This window comes from Prionailurus bengalensis, chromosome X (genome assembly GCF_016509475.1).
Source record: "Prionailurus bengalensis isolate Pbe53 chromosome X, Fcat_Pben_1.1_paternal_pri, whole genome shotgun sequence".
Classification (NCBI taxonomy): Eukaryota; Metazoa; Chordata; class Mammalia; order Carnivora; family Felidae; genus Prionailurus; species Prionailurus bengalensis.
The window spans coordinates 66,834,175-66,854,671 of record NC_057361.1 but is presented as its reverse complement, the minus strand read 5'-3'; the positions used below and the strand labels follow the sequence as shown (position 1 = coordinate 66,854,671).

General features: G+C 37.6%; 1 protein-coding gene across 3 annotated transcripts in view; it reads left to right on the top strand.

The window, feature by feature from the left end:
• The first annotated feature begins 8,892 nt into the window (after nucleotides 1-8,892).
• Nucleotides 8,893-20,497, top strand: part of BRWD3 (bromodomain and WD repeat domain containing 3) — a 234,360-nt gene continuing 222,755 nt past the window's right edge. For 2 of the 3 annotated variants that reach the window (XM_043570815.1, XM_043570814.1), the window contains exons 1-4: nucleotides 8,893-9,258; nucleotides 9,380-9,438; nucleotides 9,642-9,671; nucleotides 10,081-10,140. In XM_043570815.1, coding sequence (XP_043426750.1) covers nucleotides 9,228-9,258; nucleotides 9,380-9,438; nucleotides 9,642-9,671; nucleotides 10,081-10,140 — 180 coding nt within the window. In that variant the 5' untranslated portion in view covers nucleotides 8,893-9,227. The remainder of the gene's footprint in view (nucleotides 9,259-9,379; nucleotides 9,439-9,641; nucleotides 9,672-10,080; nucleotides 10,141-20,497) is intronic. The other variant, XM_043570816.1, reaches the window with a different exon arrangement.

Here is a 20,497-nt window from a genome sequence, read left to right as displayed (position 1 = left end):
GCTTGGTAGAATTTCCCTGTGAAGCCATGTGATCCTGGACTTTTGTTTGTAAAAAATATTTTTTCATTACTGATTCAATTTCTTTGCTGGTTATCAGTTTGTTCAAATTTTCTATATCTTCCTGTTTCAGTTTTAACAAATTATATGTTTCTAGTAATTTATCCATTTCCTCCAAGTTGTTCAATTTGTTGGCATACAGTTTTTCATAATATTCTCTTATAATTGTTTATATTCCTGTGGTGTTGGTTGTTATTTCTCCTCTATAATTTGTCATTTTATTTATTTAGGGCCTTTCTCTTTTCTTTTTGATAATTCTAACTAGAGGTTTATCAGTTTTATTAATTTTTCAAATAACCAGCTCCTGGCTTCATTGATCTGTTTTATTTTATTTTATTTTTTCATTTGTTTTTGCTCAAATCATTATTATTTTATTCCTCGTGGCTTTGGCTTCATTTGTTGCTCTTTTTCTAGCTCATTTAGGTGTAAGGTTAGGTTGTTTCTTTGAGATTTTCCATGCTTCTTGATGTAGGCCTGTATTGCTTTATACTTCTCTCTTTGGACCATGTTTTCTGCATCCCAATATTTTTGGACCATTTGGTTTTCATTTTCATTTATTTCCAGTTTTTTTTCTTTTCTTCTTTGATTTCTTGGTTGACCCAATCATTGTTTAGTAGCATGTTGTTTACCCTCCACATATTTGTGGTTTTTCCAGATTCCTTCTTGTGGTTGACTTGTAGTTTCATCACTTGGAGGTCGGAAAAGGTGTGTGCTATGACTTCAGTCTTTTTGTACTTGTTGAAGACTGTTTTGTGACCTACTATGTGATCTATTCCAGAGAATGCTCCATTTTCACTTGAAAAGAATGTGTATTCTCCCGTTTTACGGTTGAGTATTCTCAATATATCTGTTAAATTCATCTGGCCCAGGGTGTCATTCAAAGCCACTGTTTCCTTGTTGATTTTCATTTGCCTGATATGGGCATCAATGTGATTGGAGTGGTAACATCCCCTAGTATTATTGTATTACTCTTGATTAGTTCCTTTATATTTGGTATTGGTTGTTTCATATATTTGAGTACTCCCATGTTGTATGCATAAATATTTACAATTATTATGTCTTCTTATTAGATGGTCCCCTTCATGATTATATTGCATTGTTTTTGTCTCTTTTTACAGTCTTTTTTTTAAAGTCTATTTTGTTTGATAAGTATTAGTATCCCATCTTTCTTTTCACCTCCATTAGCATGATAAATGATCCTCAAAATCCTTATTTTCAACCTGCAGGTGCCTTGGGTCTACAATGAATCTCTGCAGTCAGCATATAAATGAATCTTGTTTTTGTGTCCATTCATACATCCTATGTTTTCTGATTGGAACATTTAGTTCATTGTCATTCAAAATAATTATTGATAGATATGTATTTATTGCCATTGTATTACTTGTTTTATTTTTTTTTTCTGGAGATTTTCTCTGATCCTTTCTTGTCTTTGTCACTTTTGGTCTCTCCTTTCTTTTAATATTTCTAGCAGTGTTGATTTAGTGGTCCTGAATTTCTTTAGTATTTGTTTGTCTGGGAAACTCTATTTCTCCTTCTATTCTGAATGATAGCCTTGCTGGATAGAGTATTCTTGGTTACAGATTTTTCCCATTGAGCACTTTGAATATATCATGCCCCTCCCTTCTGGCTTGCCAAGTTTCTGTTGAGAAATCTCCAGCTAGACCTATGTGTTTTCCTTTGTAAGTTAAGGACTTTTTTGTCTTTTTACTTTTAAGATATTTTCTTTATCACTATATTTTGCAAATTCCATTGTAATATAGCTTCTTTTTGGCCTGGTTTTATTGATTTTGATGAGGGTCCTCTGTACTTCCTGGATCTGGATGTCTGTTTCCTTCCCAGATTAGAGATATTTTCAGGTATTATTTATTCAAATAAATTTTATGCTCCCTTTTGTCTATCTTCTTCTGGTACTCCTATAATACAAATGTTATTATGTTTGATGGAGACGCTGTGTTCCCTAAATCTATTCTCATGTTGCATAATTCTTCTTTCTCTCTTTGTTCAGCTTCATTTCTTTCTAATACTTCATATTCTAGTTTATTAATTCATTCTTCTTCTTCCAGCCTGGTGTTCATTGAATTGAGTATTTTTTTCTCCCTAATTGCACTCTTCATCTCTGATTTATTCTTTTTTAAATCTTTATCTCTGTGGTAAGATTCTGACATATATCCTCTATTCTTTTCTCACATGCAGTGAGTATCCCTATGATCTTTGTCTAAATTCTCTATCAGCCATGTTACTTATATCTTTTTCACTTAGATTTCTGGCCATGGTCTTTTCTTGTTCTTTAATTTGTGATAAATTCCTCCATCTTCACATTTTGCCTATGTCTCTGCATTGTTCTCTGTGTTAGAATAGGCAGTTATGTCTCAATGCTCCTGGAAGTAATGGCCTTATGAAGAAGAGGTCATATAGTGCCCAGAGCCTGGCACTTCAGGTATATATGCTACATGCACTCTGCTGTTGTGCTTTGGCTGCTGTATCCTTTAGGCTTGTCATATGCAGAAGTTCTCCTTGCTTTCTGTGGGAAGTGTTTGGTCCCTGGCCTGAATGTGGTGAGTTTTACCTAGATGTGCTTTGGTCTGCTTGTGAAACAAGACCTGTCACTACTTCCACTGGCACTGAGACCCTGCAGGACTCTGGTCAGGAGATGTGGTGTGGGCAGGTGTGCTGTGGTCTGCTTGCAAAATGAGACCTGTCATCACATTTACCAGAACAAAAGCTCTACAGAACTCTTTTGCTGTGAGACATGGTGTTGGCAGGATTTTATGCTGGTCTTCAGAGGCTGGCTTGCCCCAGGACTTTGGCAATTGTGACTGATGAGGGCAATCCTAGTGGAGTGCAGGGTAGTGGGGCTTGGTGTAAGCACTTAGGCAGCTAGTGTTGGTGCTGTGCTACTTCCCACAGGTGACTATGTTTTTATGCTGAGGATTGGGGGAGGGAAATGGCACCATCCAGTTCCTTTGTTCCTACAGAGGTGTCTCTGTGAATGCTGCCTCTCATGGATGCACTCTGAGAAGAGTGAATAAGCTCTCTACTGTTTGCCCCCCCGCCCCCCGGTTTTCTTCAGATTGCTGTTTCCAGGCTGTGTGTTCCCTGGTTATTTGCCTGCCTTCTCTTCAGGAGCATTAGCACCCTCCAGGCTCTATACTAGCTAAGCCCACTGACCTTTTAAGCTCCAGACCTTAAGCCCCACTGGTTGCAAGAACTCATGAAACTCAGCCCCTCTCATTTTCCAAGCCCATGGCTTTGGGCCAAATGTTCTTATTGTGCATTCCCCTGTGTGCTCCTCTCTTTCTTACCCTTCTCCTCAACTACAGCTCCCTCCCCTCTGCAGCACCAGCAGTCTGTTTCTTCCCTAAATCATTTCTCCTGCTTCCTAGCTTCCTACCTTCTTAGATGTGGCCTCTTCTTTCCCTTTAGTTGTGGAGTTTGTTCTGTCAGGCTTCAGGTCAATTTCTAGGATATTTAGGATGATTTGATGGCTATCTTGTTGTGTTCATTGGACTAGGAGATTCTAGTTTCCTCCTACTCCACTTATATCTTCCTCTTTTACTCCAGGTTTCTTTTGATACCCATTTGCATGATAGATGTTTCTCCATCCTCTCACTTTCAGTCTGCAGGTGTGTTTAGATCTAAAATAGGACTCTTCTAGGCAGCATATAGATGGGCCGTGTTTTTTTTTTTTCCATTCACTTTATGAGGCTGGACATTTTAAATAATATAGTGTAGCAACCTTGGGTACTGGTCCACCTTTCCCTCAGGTCTTATTATTGTTATGTACTTATTTACACTACTCTGCAAAGCCTCTGACATTGCCTTTCAGAGGGTGCTGCCTTGATTATGCACACATTCATTCCTGGAGAGCACTAATATTGGCAAGTCTCTCCTTGTCTTCTTCCCTGGTCACTCCCAGATCTTAAGTTTCACTAATTTCCTGCTGACTGGTCTATACATATTTTTTTAAAATATGCCCTAGGGCATAAATTGACTTACAGTCTGTTGAAGTTAAATTTGAGCTCCTTAGAAGGGGTATTTCCCTAGATCAGTGTTTGGGATTTGCTCTGATGTCAGGAAGGCTCTTTTCAAATGCCTTTTCTCCTTTTTTCTCTTCAGGAAAATATCTAATCTAAGGTGTAGCCTATAATTGAAAGGATTCTACCAATTTCATTCCAATTGCCTTTGTCACTACCTTCACTGTTGTTTAGAGTGCTCTTAGGCTTAAAGTTTCCACACTCTATTCTAAACAGAATAAGTTACTGTGGTGAAAGATTCAGAGTTTTCTTCTAAGTCCTCCTTCTTTCCTAGTTGAAAATCTCTGAGCTATAGCTCTGGTACCAAGGGCCAGCAAAGTGGCACACTTCTCTGTGACATCCCAGCTTTTGAAGATGAGTGCTCAATGTAGGAGGGACATAGCAGACTTAGGTCTCTTTGTCTTGCTTGTCCTAGTATACATCTCCTGTGCCACAATTCAGTGCAAGGGTGAAAAGGGCCCCGGAATTCTCAGTGCCACCATGTCCCAAATCTAGCCTTGTCCCATGAATGGGGGATGGGAGAAAGAATGATGCCCACCACATTCTTGGCTAGAGTGGATCAGAACTTAGCCTCAAGAACAGGTAGTTGGGTGAATTACAAGAAACACTTTTGTCCTGTCTCACTCAGAAAGATAGCCCTTCAACTGAGAACTATGAGGACAGGAAGCCATGTATTAAAAATTTTTTAATGTTTATTGGAGAGAGAGAGAGAGAGAGAGAGAGAGAGAGGGAAAGGCACAGAGAAGAGGGAGACATAGAATCTGAAGCAGGCTCCAGGCTCTGAGCTGTCAGCACAGAGCCTGACATGGGGCTCAAACTCACGTACCCATGAGATCATGACCTGTGCCGAAGTCGGATGCTTAACCGATTGAGCCATCCAGACGTCCCTAAAGTTATTTTTTTTTAATTTTTAATGTTTATTTATTTTCAAGAGAGACAGAGACAGAATGCGAGTAGGTTAGGGACAGAGAGATAGGAAGACACAGAATCTGAAGCAGGTTCCAGGCTCCAAGCTGTCAGCATAGAGCCTGACGCGGGGCTCCAACTCAGGAGTTGTGAGATCATGACCTGAGCTGAAGTCAGTCGCTCAACCAACTGAGCCACCCAGGCGTCCCAAAAGTTATTTTTAAGGAAACAGAATAAAATAAGTTATTTTGTGGGTTGAATTAGGTCTCTTCGAAAAGATACGTCCATTTCCCTACCCCCATACATATGAATACAACCTTATTGGAAAATAGTGTCTTTGCAGATGTAAATCATTAAGGCTCTTGAGATGATATCATTCTGGGTTTAGGGTGGACCTGAAATACAATGACTGGTGTTTTTATAAGGATGAGAAGAGGGAGTTTTAATGCAGGCACATATAGTGAAGACTATGTGAAGATGGATTGAGAGAATGGAGTTATGCTGCCACAAAGCAAGGAATGCCAGGAGCCACCAGAAGCTGGAAGAGGCAAAGAAAGATTCTCTCCCAGAGATTTTGGAGGGTATGTGGCCTTAGTGATACTTTGATCTTAAATTTCTGGACTCCAGAATTGTGACAGAACAGATTTCTCTTGTTTTAAGTTACCCAATCAGTTTTAACACACCCAATCAGGGAAACGTTCCAGATTTTTTCTTTGTAAATCCATATTTACTTTCATTTATGAAAATTTCCTTCCCCTCCTCATTAAGCTTTTGGCCACAGGTTAATACTGGTGACTTAAATTGCAGCAAAAGAATTCAAAGCATTTGGCTTGTAATAACCAACAAATGGGCACTTTTTATGTTAACATACGCATTTAAAAACTTTCCTTTTGTCAACCTAGTCATTACAGTCAAGAAAAAAAGCAAGGAAAGTGTGCCAGTTTATTGATTTGTTGCTTATCATCTCTAAATTCTCCCTTTTTGACTGCTCTGTGAAAATGGATTTGGGACTTCTACATATTTTTCCTTTTGTCAGCTAGAACTGAAGCTTTGTCAGTAGATGGAACTGGAAAGAGTGAAGTATGAAAGGGTTTTGCTTCCTGTTTCTGACATTTTTACTGGGTAGACTGCTCCTCCAGCTTGTACAGATTTCTCCAGTGTCTTGTTCTTGTGGTGCATTGTTTGGTAGCACCCCCAGCACCTTCTCCTGGTACCCTTCCTTTGGTGGTTTTATAGTATATCACATGCTTCTGGTGATATACTTCCCCATGAACACATTTCTCGGGCACCCTAGAGGACTGATCCCAGAGGGTGGGCTTCTATAAAGCTCCAGAGGCCAGAGTTCCAGTGATTTCCGGAGGTTGTAGTTTCAGCTTGCAAGGTACCACAGCATATTTCTTGCCATTTAATGAACCTTGGCTGGGTTTATTCTCTCCAACCAAATCTGGATCTTAGCCCTAAATTGGGAGTACGGGTTGAGGGTACTATATCTCAGCTCTAGGGGTAGTGGCTATTTTATCTGCTATTATGTATCTGCTATTCCTGTATTTGTTAGAATTCTCTTTACTCCTTAGTAGGTAATATCTCATTACTCCAGTTTCTTGTTGTCGTTAATAATTCTGTATCTTAAACTTTCCCTATTCAAATTACTATGTGCCTTTTCCCTCCTGATTGCACCCAGACTGATCCTGAGATGATCACTGGAAAAACAATGTCCTATAAAGTTTGAAATATGACACAAATATATTCATATTACTTTTACAGCAAGCAATTCCTGTGAAGTGGGCCCAGCAAGTACTATTACCTCACATTTTATAGATGAGGAATAAGGTTCACAGAATTTAAGTAAGTTTTCCAAAATCCTATAGTCATTTTTGTTATCTGTAAAATGGGTATAACAATGGAACCTACCTCCTAGGGTAATTATAGATTAAATGAGGTGAAGTATGTAAGGTGCTTAGTACATGGTAGTGGCTTGATAAATGTTAACTTTTATATATATTGTACTTGGCTTGTAAAATATATTCAATCTCGTGTTTTGCTAAACTACTTGCAATGGGTTGTTTAGGACTTATTTGTCTTTTCAATATCTAAATTTTTTTCTTTTGGTTAATGGCATTTTTAAATTTTTTTTTAACGTTTTTATTTATTTTTGGGACAGAGAGAGACAGAGCACGAACGGGGTAGGGGCACAGAGAGAGGGAGACACAGAATCGGAAACAGGCTCCAGGCTCCGAGCCATCAGCCCAGAGCCCGACGCGGGGCTCGAACTCACAGACCGCGAGATCGTGACCTGGCTGAAGTCGGACGCTTAACCGACTGCGCCACCCAGGCGCCCCTAATGGCATTTTTTCAAGTAGTACAGCATAACCACCAAAGATAGAACTATTGTATCACAATTACCTTGCGTGGTTATTTCTCTCTAAGGGGAAAAAATGCTCAGAGTGAGAGCTAAACAACCCAGGCTGAGATTAGGTCAGTATAATGCAATTCTGGGTTAACTGTGATAAATGTCTAAACTCTGAGTGAGGAAACCAAATTCCTAAGAATCCATCCCTAAACTTAAAAAGGTAAAACTTTCAAATTTGAATATTCTAATGAATGTAAATGGTACATGCAGCTTAAACATAATCTCTGGTCTCACTGGGTTCCGCTTCTATTAATTACTTTTTTGGGTTAAGGCTTGAAGTGGGAACAAAATATTAAGAAACAGTAGGGAAGGAGACTCAGTTCATTACATATGTACCAATTACTCTACAAATCTTTTAATCACTTAAGACTTTAGTAACCAAATACTGCAAGTCGGTACTGTACTAAAATTTTAAGATTATATGTATTCAAAAAGATTGTTCCAAACCTTGCATACAGATATGTAATACTACAGAAAACTACCCTTGCATACAGATATGTAATACATAAAAATCCATGGTCAATGTAAAATACTTTGGCAGCAGTTGAAAATACAATTGAAAATTATCCTACAAGGGACGCCTGGGTGGCTTGGTCTGTTGGGCATCCTACTTCAGCTCAGGTCATGATCTCCTAGTGGTGAGTTCGAGACCCCCCCCCCGCCCCCCCCCTCCCATGGGGCTCTGTGTTGACAGCTTGGAGCCTGGAGCCTGCTTTGGATTCTGTGTCTCCCTCTCTCTCTGTGTCCCTCCCCCACTCATGCTTGCTCTCTCTCTTTCAAAACTAAATAAATATAAGTTAAAAAAAAATCCTACACGAATGAGACAGACATGGCATGTGTTAAACTCACATAAGGGGAAAAAATAAAATGCCTCATATCTGATGGCAAATTCCTCCCACAGTATCGGTTTTTAGAACTGGTCTTTATAACAATATGAACCTTGCCCCCTGGACTGGTAAGTACAACATTCAAATCTGGTACAAAAACCATTTTAAAGAGAAACGAGTGATGTCGCTATAGGGGCTCTTTTTCTTCCGTCAGTCACAAGATCCTTCAGTGACTGGCCTCCTTTCGGTGGAGGAAAAGGCAAAATAACCCTAAAGCCTCTTTGGTGACGGGACGAAAAGGAAGAAAGCCAGTTGAATCAAGTCAGCGCCTCACACATTCTTCACAACGCCAGAGGGAATGGTCCTCAATGGGAGAGTCCTACTGCCCTCACAGGAAGGGAAACTGTCTCAAGACCTCTCTTAGGAGAACGCCACCATGGAGTTTTACGGCGTCTGCCAGAGCGTCGGCCGTCAGTTTGCACCGCCCCCTGTTTCCGGGAGCGGTAGCTAGGCAACTGCCGGCGGTCTAGGAGAGTGGAGGACACTTGGTTGCTTTAGTGCTCCTAGCGGCAAACGACGAGCGCTGCAGTTCCGTCTCACAGGTTTTGCCCTCTGCTCTCTCCACCCCCTTTACCCTCGTCCGCCCCTCCGCCACTTTGGCTCCTCCCCTTTCTTCTCTCAGGCTCACTTGCTCGCGCTCTTGCTCGCGCTCGTGCTCGCGCTCACTCTCACTCTCGTGCTCGCTCTCTTGCTCGCTCTCGCTCGCTCTCGCTCTCTCTCTCCTTCCTCCTCCGCCTCCTCTGCTCTTGGGCTAGAATATCTATGGGTCGAAACGTGATGCGATGAATCCGAGAGAGACCGAAACTAGGACGAGGAGTGGGGCGGAAGCGGCGGGACTCCTGGGCATGGGGGCTTCACCACAATAGAGGCAGCGCCCCCACCCGCCCCCGCTAGCTCCTCCGGAGTGGAGCCCCCAAACCCTTAGGGAAAAGGATGGCGGCGGCACCTACCCAGATAGAAGCCGGTGGGTAACTGTGTCTGGGGGCTAAGGAGATGGGAGCTTAGCGCAACGGCTGTCAGTTTCTTTTGAAAAAGCTTCTGTTTTTCTTTACCTCCCTCTCAACCTCTTTTCCCCTCTTCCGCAGAGCTGTATTACCTGATCGCTAGATTCTTGCAGTCCGGACCCTGCAACAAATCCGCTCAGGTGAGAGGGAGAAGGAGATCTGGGAGTCGTGGGGAACGGTCCCAATGGGGAAATTGAGGCATCGGGGCGTGCGGTTTCCCTGAGAGTGAGGGAAAGGCCGGCCTTGACTAGTCCTGCCGTCAGCGGCTGGGTTCGAAGTGGGGAGGGAGGAATGGGTTAATGGTCTGAGCTGCTCCTCATATTCGTTTTTCCCTTTTGCTCAGGTGCTTGTGCAGGAGCTCGAGGAGCATCAGGTACGGAGCCCCTTCGGGAAGAGGTGGGGAGGGCTGGGGTTAGACTGGAGGAAGGGGAGGGCAAGTCAGGGGCGGAGGACTGGGGCTGGGAGGGAAGCTTGGATCTGGGCACTCAGAACTGTTGTCACTGGAGTGAACCGGCTTCTTCCCTCAAAAGGGGCGGATATCGCTGGGGTCTTAACTCGCCCCCTCTTTATGCCCGTGGGAGGCGGTTTTTCAGGATTTCCTCCCTCTCGGCCTCCTGCTTCCTACACTGGACTAGCTTTGAGGCAACAGCTATGTGACTCGAGAAATACGGACGCCAGAGGGTCGGGGACCAGGACCCAGGTTGGGTAGGCTTCATTGGGAGCTGAGGCTTGGCCTGTATGGTTTGCCCACCCCCCCACCTTTTCTTTTCTCCCCTTCCCAGTTGATTCCGCGCCGCTTAGACTGGGAGGGAAAAGAGCACCGAAGAAGCTTCGAGGATCTGGTGAGTAAAGTTTTCATTTCAACTTAACCCAACTCTTTCTCCACTCCCTCCCCACCTTGTTCCTCCAACCCGCTCCCGACCCCTCCGCCTCCCCAGCTTTAGAGCTCCTAGCTGGGCCAAAGAACGACTGCCCCTTCCTCGCTCCCTGCCAGTCAGAGAAAGGGTACCTTGCCCTTCCCTTGGCCTCCCTTATTTCCACTCGAAAACTTTGAAGAATGTGAGTTATCAGGGATGCCGTTTTGTGGATTATGAATATGTTACAAACATCGAGAAAGGCCCATTGTAGGGGGAATAAGGGAGAAAAACCAGGGGGTTATCTTGGGGCACGTACCAAGGACTGACGTTGGCCAATGACAGCGTTGGTAACAGCCCAGAGTTCCGGATTAGTGGAAGAAAACTGGTTTCTGGTTGGTCCTGCCTTGAAATACGGGAACTAAGGCCAGGCTTAGTCTTTTTTTTTGGGGGGGGAGGGGGGTACGGTGGAGGGAGCTCAGGGAGGGGAGTTAACCGACCCTGAATTGGGCAAAACGACACAATTAAAAATAATAGGAAGCATCAAACGAATTCCAGAATTTGTCGGTTTTAGGTAATCGACTACCGAATAAAAAAGCATAATTGTGTATATCATATTTTAGAAAATAGCTCATTAAATCATTATTAGATCGCATTTCTGCAGATACATTTTCATTAAACAACAACTATGGATTATGACCTTTTTGAGAATTGATGAAACAGGATCTGGGATTTAGAAGGAGATAACAATGATTATATTTTAAAATATACTTTAGTGAAGGACCAAAGGCATTGAATTGACTGTGTTGTTTCTCCTAAATATATAATCCATAGTGAACATGCACCTTCTGTTCAGCATTGATACAAAAAGGTGATCTTTTTTTAGTTTGGGGAAGATGTCCTCTCGCGTTAGCCACTGGTACAGTGAATTGGAAGGAAATGAAAAGAGAAAGGGGTGATGTTACTAAAATCTAAATTCAGCTATCTTTCCTTCAAATAAGATCCAAATGGAGGAAGATCAAAGTTAAAGTAAGTTAAAGGGGTGTGGTAGACTCTAAATATAAATAAAATGATTTAATAACACAATATTTAAACTGATTTAGTGTTCGTTTGATAATTCTTTTATATTGAATTACAATAATGAGGCCATGTTAATAGTCATTACTAAGTAATAATTTTAGTTTGCTATTTTATTTTTTGCAAATCATAAAATGCTCTAATAGTTGTGATATGGATAAATTCCAATATGGTAAAAAATTTTCAGATGGATAAAAATTATTTCGTAAACACTGTGTGTATTTAATTTGTATTTATCAGTGTATTTAATTTGTAGTCAGACTTTTTGTTGGACTGCAGTCCTGCCAAAAAAAGAGGCAAAACAGTGCCTACCAATATATATTTAAACACTTTATGACTAATGTGGTTTGGAAGATAGTTTTATACTGAGGTGTATTGAAGATGTTTTCATTGACATTTATGTGTAAGCAGACCATTTTAAGTAAATAGCAAAAGGAGACTTAAAATAAAAAGCTTTTTTAAAAAAAGAAAAAGCTTTTTAAAAATTACTTGACAGTAATAAAAAGCAAATGAACATCAAAATAATTAAAAACAGTACTAACCACACACAAACATAAAAAACAAAAACAAAATTCAGTTTACTAGACTTCATTTCCTTATATTATAGAGGCATATTTTTACATAACTGTAGTCAGTGTCCATTTTATGCTTTATATTTTCTTAACATTTTTTGTATATAACTATATTTGAATAGTTATTGTCATTTTAATGTTAAGAAAAGATTAAGTTTGCTATGATTTGAACTCAACATTCAGTTGAACATTTGGGTTCCTTCTAGGTTTTCACTAATATCTTTGCATAATTAAGTAGTCTTGTTTCTTCCTTCCTTTTTTTGGATTTATTTTCCTGGGCTATTTTTCCAAAGTGGAGCTATCAGGTCAAAGGGTCTCTTCAGTTTTATAGCTTTTGTGATGTATTGTAAAATTGGTCTCTAGAAGATAATACTAATTCATGATGTCACCATCTAGGTACTTAGAGTGAGTTTTTAAATATTTTTTGAATCTTTAGGTGGCTTTAATGGGGTGAAAATAGCCCCTAGTTGATTTAATTCGTTCTCTTTTTTTCATTAGTGAGGCTTAAATTTTAGCCAGTTTTATAGTTGTTAATCCGTTTGTGTATATCCCTACATATACCTGATTTTCATTTTTGTCTTATAAATATATTGTTTGGTTTTTCATATTTCCTTACGCATTTTTATTTTTATATACACAGAATTTCATCTATTGTTTGAACATTGTCTATAGTTTAGACAGTGTATCTTTTTAATTTTTCATCTTGTACACTGAAGTTTTTATTTTTCTGGGATCCAGTGTTTCTAGGAATGTTATATTTTGATGATATGGTCCTATTTTAAGTCAAAGATCTGTTTTCTACTTATAGATTTCTTTGTAAGGGAAGATGGGGTAGGGCTGAGTGAGAATTTGAACAGAAGGAAGAGAAATGGAGTGGCTGATAACTGAATGTGCTGTGATAGATTGATTGCTAGATGCATCAGTTTTATAGTTGATTAAAATTATTTCACATTTTATTTTTGATTTTGTGTGGCTTCATTGTGGGAGAGATGGATTTTTTTCTTAGGGTAGGTATTTTTTAAAATGCTGTTAGAACAATGGATTTATACAGTGTGATCTTTGATTTAGCTATATGTTTCAGGTTGAAGTTTAGGGTAAAGTATTAAGAAGTATAACCTTATATGTACTTACAGTCTTTATAAGTAGTATAATCTGATATGTTAAATTATATAGGAGTACTTCAAACTGAAGATGTATGAGGGTATAAAAAGGAAAGAATACAAATGCATGATGCAGAGGTAAAGAATTATAAAAAAGGATATCAAAATACTGAAATAAGATCACATAGCCATGCAATATGAAACAAAAATATTGCCTTTCTGTCTGTATATATACTTTTACTTAAATTGTCTATGCTGCTTACCTTGATTTATCCAGAAGAATATTAGGATAATAAGTTGGATTTCTTCAACACCTCATTATTACTGTTAGTATTATATATCTAGAAATCCTTCTTTTTTCTTTCTTAAATCTGATTTAGTGTTTTACTTATAATTTGGAACACAATTAAGGTGCTATTTTATTAAAGCTACTGGCAGGCAAGTATTGACATATCCAGATCTGAAGTGCCTTTTAAAAAATGGGCCTGTATATGAAGCGTTTGCCAGTTTATGTTGAACTGTAAGGTTTTTGAATATGGCATTCAAAATAAGACATTCTAAATTAACTTTCAGAATTTTAAGTAATGATACAGGGAGAAATTTGAAGTCATGGTGAGTGTTTTTGAAGTTTGATCTGGACATTTTTCATTTCTTCTTGACTCTTGTTTACAACATAATAGAATTAGATTTGCTTCTTACAATTTATCTTATGGTAGATAATTTAAATAATTACAGATGTCTGTTCATTTTTGGTGACCCTGTTGAATTGTTGGCTATTTTATTGCTTCCTCCTTGGAGCTTTATTGGGGACTACAAACATAGTAATGAGGGGTATGTGTATGTGTGTGTGTTTAAATGAACAGTTTTTGTTAGCATACAAATTTTATATATTGAAATTGTGAGTTGGAAACTTTTTAAAGGCATGTTTTAATATTTTTTAATCATGTTAAGGGGACTTGTATCATAAGACTGAACCAAAAGCATAATTACCTTTAGGTGTGGTATATAATGTAAAAAAAAAAAAAAAAAAAATATATATATATATATATATATATATATATATATAGCATTTTTCATCTCTAGAATTGAAAGCCTTAATTAGTGCTTTCATTTGGAGTGACATAGATTGTATTACCTTCATTTTATATTCAAAAGACTTGAAGCAATTTTATGCTATTAAAAGAAAGTTTATCAAGATTGTATGTTCATTACTATCTTTAAAAAATATATAAGTATCTATTATGATATGTTATTGTAAGAACTTGAATCTGCATATAACTTATGCAAGTTTAAAAATATTTTCACATTATCTCATTTGATCCTCACAAAGTACTTTAAAACACTGTATTTGAATTCCAGACATGCCTATATTTTTTTCTTAACCTTACCCGGTTCTTGTTCTCTAATTACTAATAATAGCTTAATTTGTTTATTAAATAGTAGAATGATTTCTGAGTGCTGGCAGCATAGTTATTGCGTCTCTAAGTGTGGAAGTAATTTAAGTGTGTGTGATTTATTAACTGCCACATGGATACACAGCCATAGTTAGGAAGAACAGAATGCATTTTGGGAAACCAAAAGGCATGTGCTGCTCAACCCCAATGGGATATAATGCTACCTGATAGTTCTTACGGTAGAGAGCAATCGATGCTGGAAACTAGTTTTCCTCACTTTTGATTTGCTTGAGCTACATGTATCTTTTGCTTTCTATAATATGTTGGCTTTAACTATTTGTCTGGATTGATCATTGTCTTTTTTCACACTTTGGTCTGAGAACATATTTTCAATGATTAAAATCCTTTTGGAGATTTATCATTAGTCTTAGGAAAACTGATAACTCAATACAAATGAGATGGCATTAAGAAAGTGAAGAGAGCTGCTGTTAGGGAGTAATAATTTGGGTTGGGTGAATGTCCCTTATAAAATTTTGTCCTGAAAGCACCTTTGTCAATTTGAATATTAGTTTAGTTTGTGTTTTTGTTCTTGGTTTACTGATGTTGATTACTGATTGATTAATAAACAGGTCTTTTTTTTTTTTTTGGTAGAGAGCAAATAAGTAATTTCAAGGCACTTTAGTGTTTGTGTTAAATTTTGGGGATGTCCTTGTTTGATATTTCTCATATAAGATTTTGTGAGTAGTATGTAGAAAAGACCATAAGATTTAGTCTGAGAGATAGCCTTTACTTGCTGAGTGACTGTGGGCAAGTTAAGTTACTTAACCTCTCAGGGATTCAGGTTCCTAAAACCCTCTGTCTATTTTACAAGGTTGTTCTTGAACCAAATGAGTTAAATATGAAAGAAAGCATTTTGTTAATTAAAAATGCATCGCAAATTAATTGGTTACTGCATTTTAAAACTAGGACATAGGGGTGCCTGGGTGGGTAGGTTTGTTAAGCGGCCAACTTCATCTCATCTCATGATCTTACAGTTTGTGGGTTCAAGCCCCGCATCAGGCTCTGTGCTGACAGCTCAGAGCCTGGAGCCTGCTTCAGATTCTGTGTCTCCTCTCTCTGCCCCTCCCCCACTCATGCTCTCTCTCTCTCTCTCTCTCTCTCTCAAGAAAATGAATAAATGTTAACCAAAATTTAAAAATAGGACATAGAGGTTGAATGGAAAATGGACATCTAAAGAACTATGACCCCACAATTTATATTTTCTTAGCTAGCTAATAATCACCACCTAATTTTTATAAAATTTTTATAAGGTGAGGAGGTATAAAACAGTACCATTGGAAAAAAAGTATTTAAAAAGTGAGTGTTAGAATTGAACCTGAAATGAGTGTTTTAAAGTGCATCTGTGTTAACTCAAAACAAGAAATTATTGTTATGTCAAAAGATGTTTAGTGTTGTTTGCATTATTATTAATTAGAGAAAGGCAGTTTAGTACAATGCTGGTGTAGTATTTGCTGTTGTTTGAAGTGGGAGGTATGTCTTTCTGATGTCTTGTTGCAGGGATCCTCAACCCTTCTGCTTGATCTTTTCTTATCCCGAACTTATTTTCTGTGCATTATTGATAAGTAATTTCTTGTTTTTTAAATTACCTTGTTGAAGATGTTTTCTCATCTACCATGGTAGTTTATAATAATCTGACCCTCAGTTATTATTTGTGTGATTTTCTTAACTTTTGTTAGAAGCATTTCATGATACATGTTTCTTAGGCTTATTTAATATGCTAGATGGTACTGAGTTCTTTTATTGAACATTTCTTTAAGGATAAACTTCTAGAATGTGGGTGGGCTCCTTGTCCATGTCTTGACATTATCTGCCCTCCAGGTAATAGTACTTTCAGTACTTGCCTTCTTGAGGTACTGAAACCCAGAGTATACATAAGCCTAGGTGGGTTGCTCTTGACTTTCATTCCTGAGGAAATCTTAAAACTAATAAAAAAAAATGCTGTGAACAATGATTAACGTTTTGAAAAGAAAGTGATAGGAAGCCTTAATGCTTTGTAGCTCATTGTACAAACCAGTGGTATTACTACAGTAGAAAAGCCTACCTGTTTTATTTACTTTTGTGCCCAGGTTTTTCCCTTTCATCCTTCAAATTCAGCAAATGTTAAAACTCAACACTTTAAGATATAATATTGGATTATTGCAGACATTTATATTTTACTGAAATATAAATTTCAATATCAAAAAGAAAATACACTTACTTTTTGTGTTTTCTTTTTTTATACATGTATTTTTTTCTCTTCAAAATCAGATGATACTCTGCGAGGTTTTTCTAAGTTCCCTTTATTTATTTATTTATTTTTAGTTTTTAGTTTTGGAGAGAGAGAGAGTGTGTGAGTGGGGGAGAGGAACAGAGGGAGGAAGGGAGGGAGGGGGAGGGAGGGAGAGGGAGAGGGAGAGGGAGAGGGAGAGGGAGAGGGAGAGAGAATGAGAATGAATCTTAAGCCCGATGTAGGACTTGATCCCATGACTCTGGGATTATGACCTGAGCTGAAATCAGGAGTCAGATGGACACTCAACCCACTGAGCCACCCAGGCGCCCCTCTGCGAGTTATTTATTATTATTATTTTTTTAACTTAACATCATGGAGGAGAATGTTAGTCATTGTGCAGAGTACATTTACTGGGTAGGGGTACCTTTCTCTTTGCCTGGAATGCCTTCCTTTCCCTTTGTCTATCTTATGAATTTTCACTTAGGCTTCAAGTGTGCAATTGGACAAAAACCCCTACTCCTAGGCTGATGTAGGTACTGTATTTCTTTGCTTCTAATTAGCCCTCTGTACTAACCTCTAGGCATTTGTAGTTTTGATTTATTTACTAGTTTGTTTCCCCTTCTGGGACTATAGGTTCCCTTAGGGCAGGAGTTTAATCTTCCCATCTCGTCTCTGTATTTTAAATGCCTGAATGAATGAATGCATGAGTGAATGATTTTGTTTTTGTTTTACAAGTCATATGAGGTAGTTATCATTACTCCAGTTTTACAGATGCAGAAGCTCAGGCTCTCAGACTGAGTAACTCTGCAGGTCACATAAGTAGGAACTGAGGATGGTAAAAAATTGAAATCTAAATCCTTTCTACTGTATCACACTGCCAGAAGCAGTAACAGCTAGTAAATTTTAGAGCCTGAATAATCTAGTCTTCCAGATTTCAAAGTACTATTTGATGTATTTAAAGGCTTGCTGTATTTTTCAAAATCTATCTTGTTTTCTGTCTCTAAATATAAAAAAGATCATGTGACTAATTTTTTGCATGTGCTTCTCCCCTCCCCCCACACCAAAAAAATTAAAATCTCGGATAAAATGTTATATTTCACTTTTTCAACATATGGTCCCAGTTTGATTCTTCATTTTACCTGTGCAATCATGATCTTAGAAAACAAAACACAGAAACAATTATCTCTTTTATTTGTTTTTTTGGAGTTACTTATCCTATATTTTCTAAAAGCCAATGATAAAAATGTTATTGCTATATGAAAATTAGTATTTCAAATGTAGTGCTTGTTGGTATGGGCCTTGTACCTTGAAATTAGGTACCTTTTGCATTTTATTCAATTCCCAGCTATATTCCTTTTAACTAACTATGATGAGTAGGATCATGTCTGTGAACTCCCTGGTCTTCTCACTTGTCATAATAATTCTGAAGTGTGGTGATTCAGTTGTTAGATTTGGTATATATCCTATCTTCCAATCAAGCCAGTCTTCCTATCAAGAAGGTTTCATTTAATTTCTTTCAGTTTATTTGAATTTATAGTTTTTTTTTTTTGCAGTCTTTTTGTTAGTTATCTTAATAATTTTCCAACTGCTTTAATAAGACAGTAATAGAGCAGTGGACAGGGAAACACAGATTTCTGTACGTTCATTGTGACCACTAGATTTCACTTCTCTGGATCTGTCTTTCCTACTATAAGATGTGAAGTTAGGTTAATTATGCACAAGGATACTTATAATTCAAACATTCTATAATTTAATTCCTTGGAGCTGTTTTACAGAATAATATAGAAGTTTGTAATATACTTTTGAACTTTGTTTTTAGAGAATGCTTTTCTTCTGCAAATATCAAAGTACTTGTTGTGTTGTTGGCCATTATATTCCAGAGAGAAAAATGTGGTTAAATAACTGAAATTAGAGTATTTGAGCTTTAATTGAAAAGAGGGGGTTATAATATGTTACAAATTTCATAGAATATTTTAATGCATACTTTTTTATATTACATTATATTATTATTATATTCATACATAATTCTAATATAGAATTTTTTAAAACTTAGAAGAGTAATTATTGAGAGTAGATGAGTTTATATGCCAAAAAAGATCACCTTTAAAAAATTCCAACTTTAATTAAAGCAGATGGATTGAAATAAATGTCGACTACCAGTTATAAGTCCTGAAATTTGATTTAGAAGAAACTATTATTCCAAGAACTGAGCTGATAGAGTTTGAAAGCCTGTTAATGTTATTTAAAGGAGACGCTAGCATGTTCAAATTCAAATGTATTGTTATTGGTGTTGTGTTGATAGAATCTATATTTCTCTACCATTGTTTCATATTCAAATTTCTATTGATTATAGGGGAATGGACTCTTTGAATGGGACCATTTAGAAATTAAGCAATTTGTAATTGTATAGGGTGGAATTCAAACTTGTGAAATTTATTTAATAATTTATAATTTAAAAAAATCTTCAAGAATTTGGCTGTAGAAAGGCCTTGTTTTGGTTGATTAATTAATGATTCCATATTTTAAAATTATTACTGAGGAATTGATTGAAAAATTTACATAAATGGCTCAAAATCATTTGTTTCTATAAAATGAAGTAGCCAGGCAACTTAAGATGTCAGTTTAAGATATAATTCTGACAGATTTTTTTTAAGTTTATTTATTTATTTAGGGAGAGACAGAGAGAGTGAGCAGGGGTGGGGTAAGAGAGAGAAGGAGAGAGAGAATCCCAAGCAGGCTCCTCGCTATCAGTGCGAAGCCTGATGTTGGGCTCGAACTCATGACCTGAGCCAGAACCAAGAGTCGGACACTAACTGACTGAGCTACCCAGGTGCCCTCGACAGATTTTCTATAAGAGGATAATTCTAAAAATTCATATTAGCGGGGCACCTGGGTGGCTCAGTCAGTTGAACATCTGACTTTGGCTCAGGTCAGGATCTCGTGAGTTCTAGCCCTGTGTTGGGCTCTGTGCTGACAGCTCAGGCCTGGAGCCTGTTTCAGATTCTGTCTCCCTCTCTCTGCCCCTTCCCTGGCTATGTTGTGTCTCTCAAAAATGAATAAATGTTAAAAAAAATTAAAAAATTCATATTAGAGAGTTCCTATTTTCTGGATTATATTGCAATTCTAGGAAGGGATTAGCTCTTAAGATGGTAATGGGATAAAAAAAAAGAAAATTGATACAAAAAAAAAGTGCCAGTAAAGACATAAACTACCATCCTGTGTAAAGCCTTTGTGTAGTGTGTACTTGATGCAAAAGTAATGGCTGATAATGCAAGCCGAGTGTATCTGAGACAGTGTTGGTGGGAAAAAATGCATAAACTATTACAGATGTTCATATGCAGTATTTTGCTTTGAGATATGTATTTTCTGGGGTACTAACTCTATTTGCCTTTAGGCATATTTAGGAAATGTTCTAATGTGGAGAGAATGAAATACAAACTAGGATTTTAGGATATCAGTGTCTGTGGATAACAGATATTTAGATTGAACTGAATCATTAGCTGCTTTGACTTTAATATTACCTGTATATTTTACTGAGAGATGGTTCTATGTAGGAATTTGCCTCAAAAACAAAACTAGAAATGTGAGAGATAACTTAAAGGAATCTGCTTGATCCTTTTTCCCAATCCAGAAGCTAAACCTTGTAGATGCAAATATAACATAATCAGGCTAAGTTGTCATTCTTTTTGAGTAGCTTGACAGTTCCCAGGCCTCAGTTATTTTGACAGATTAAAATTAATTTTTGCTGGGATTTAAAAAAGATAATTGGCAGGAAATAATTTTTAAAAATCACAATAGAATTACTTCTTCCCAGAATTCTGAATACATGTTGGATTGTAGTTCTTCGACCTATGTTTTATAAGAAAACAAAAAGGTACCTTGATAGGAGAATCTAACATTTTTCCTCTGAGTTCATGTGATATTTCTTACAGA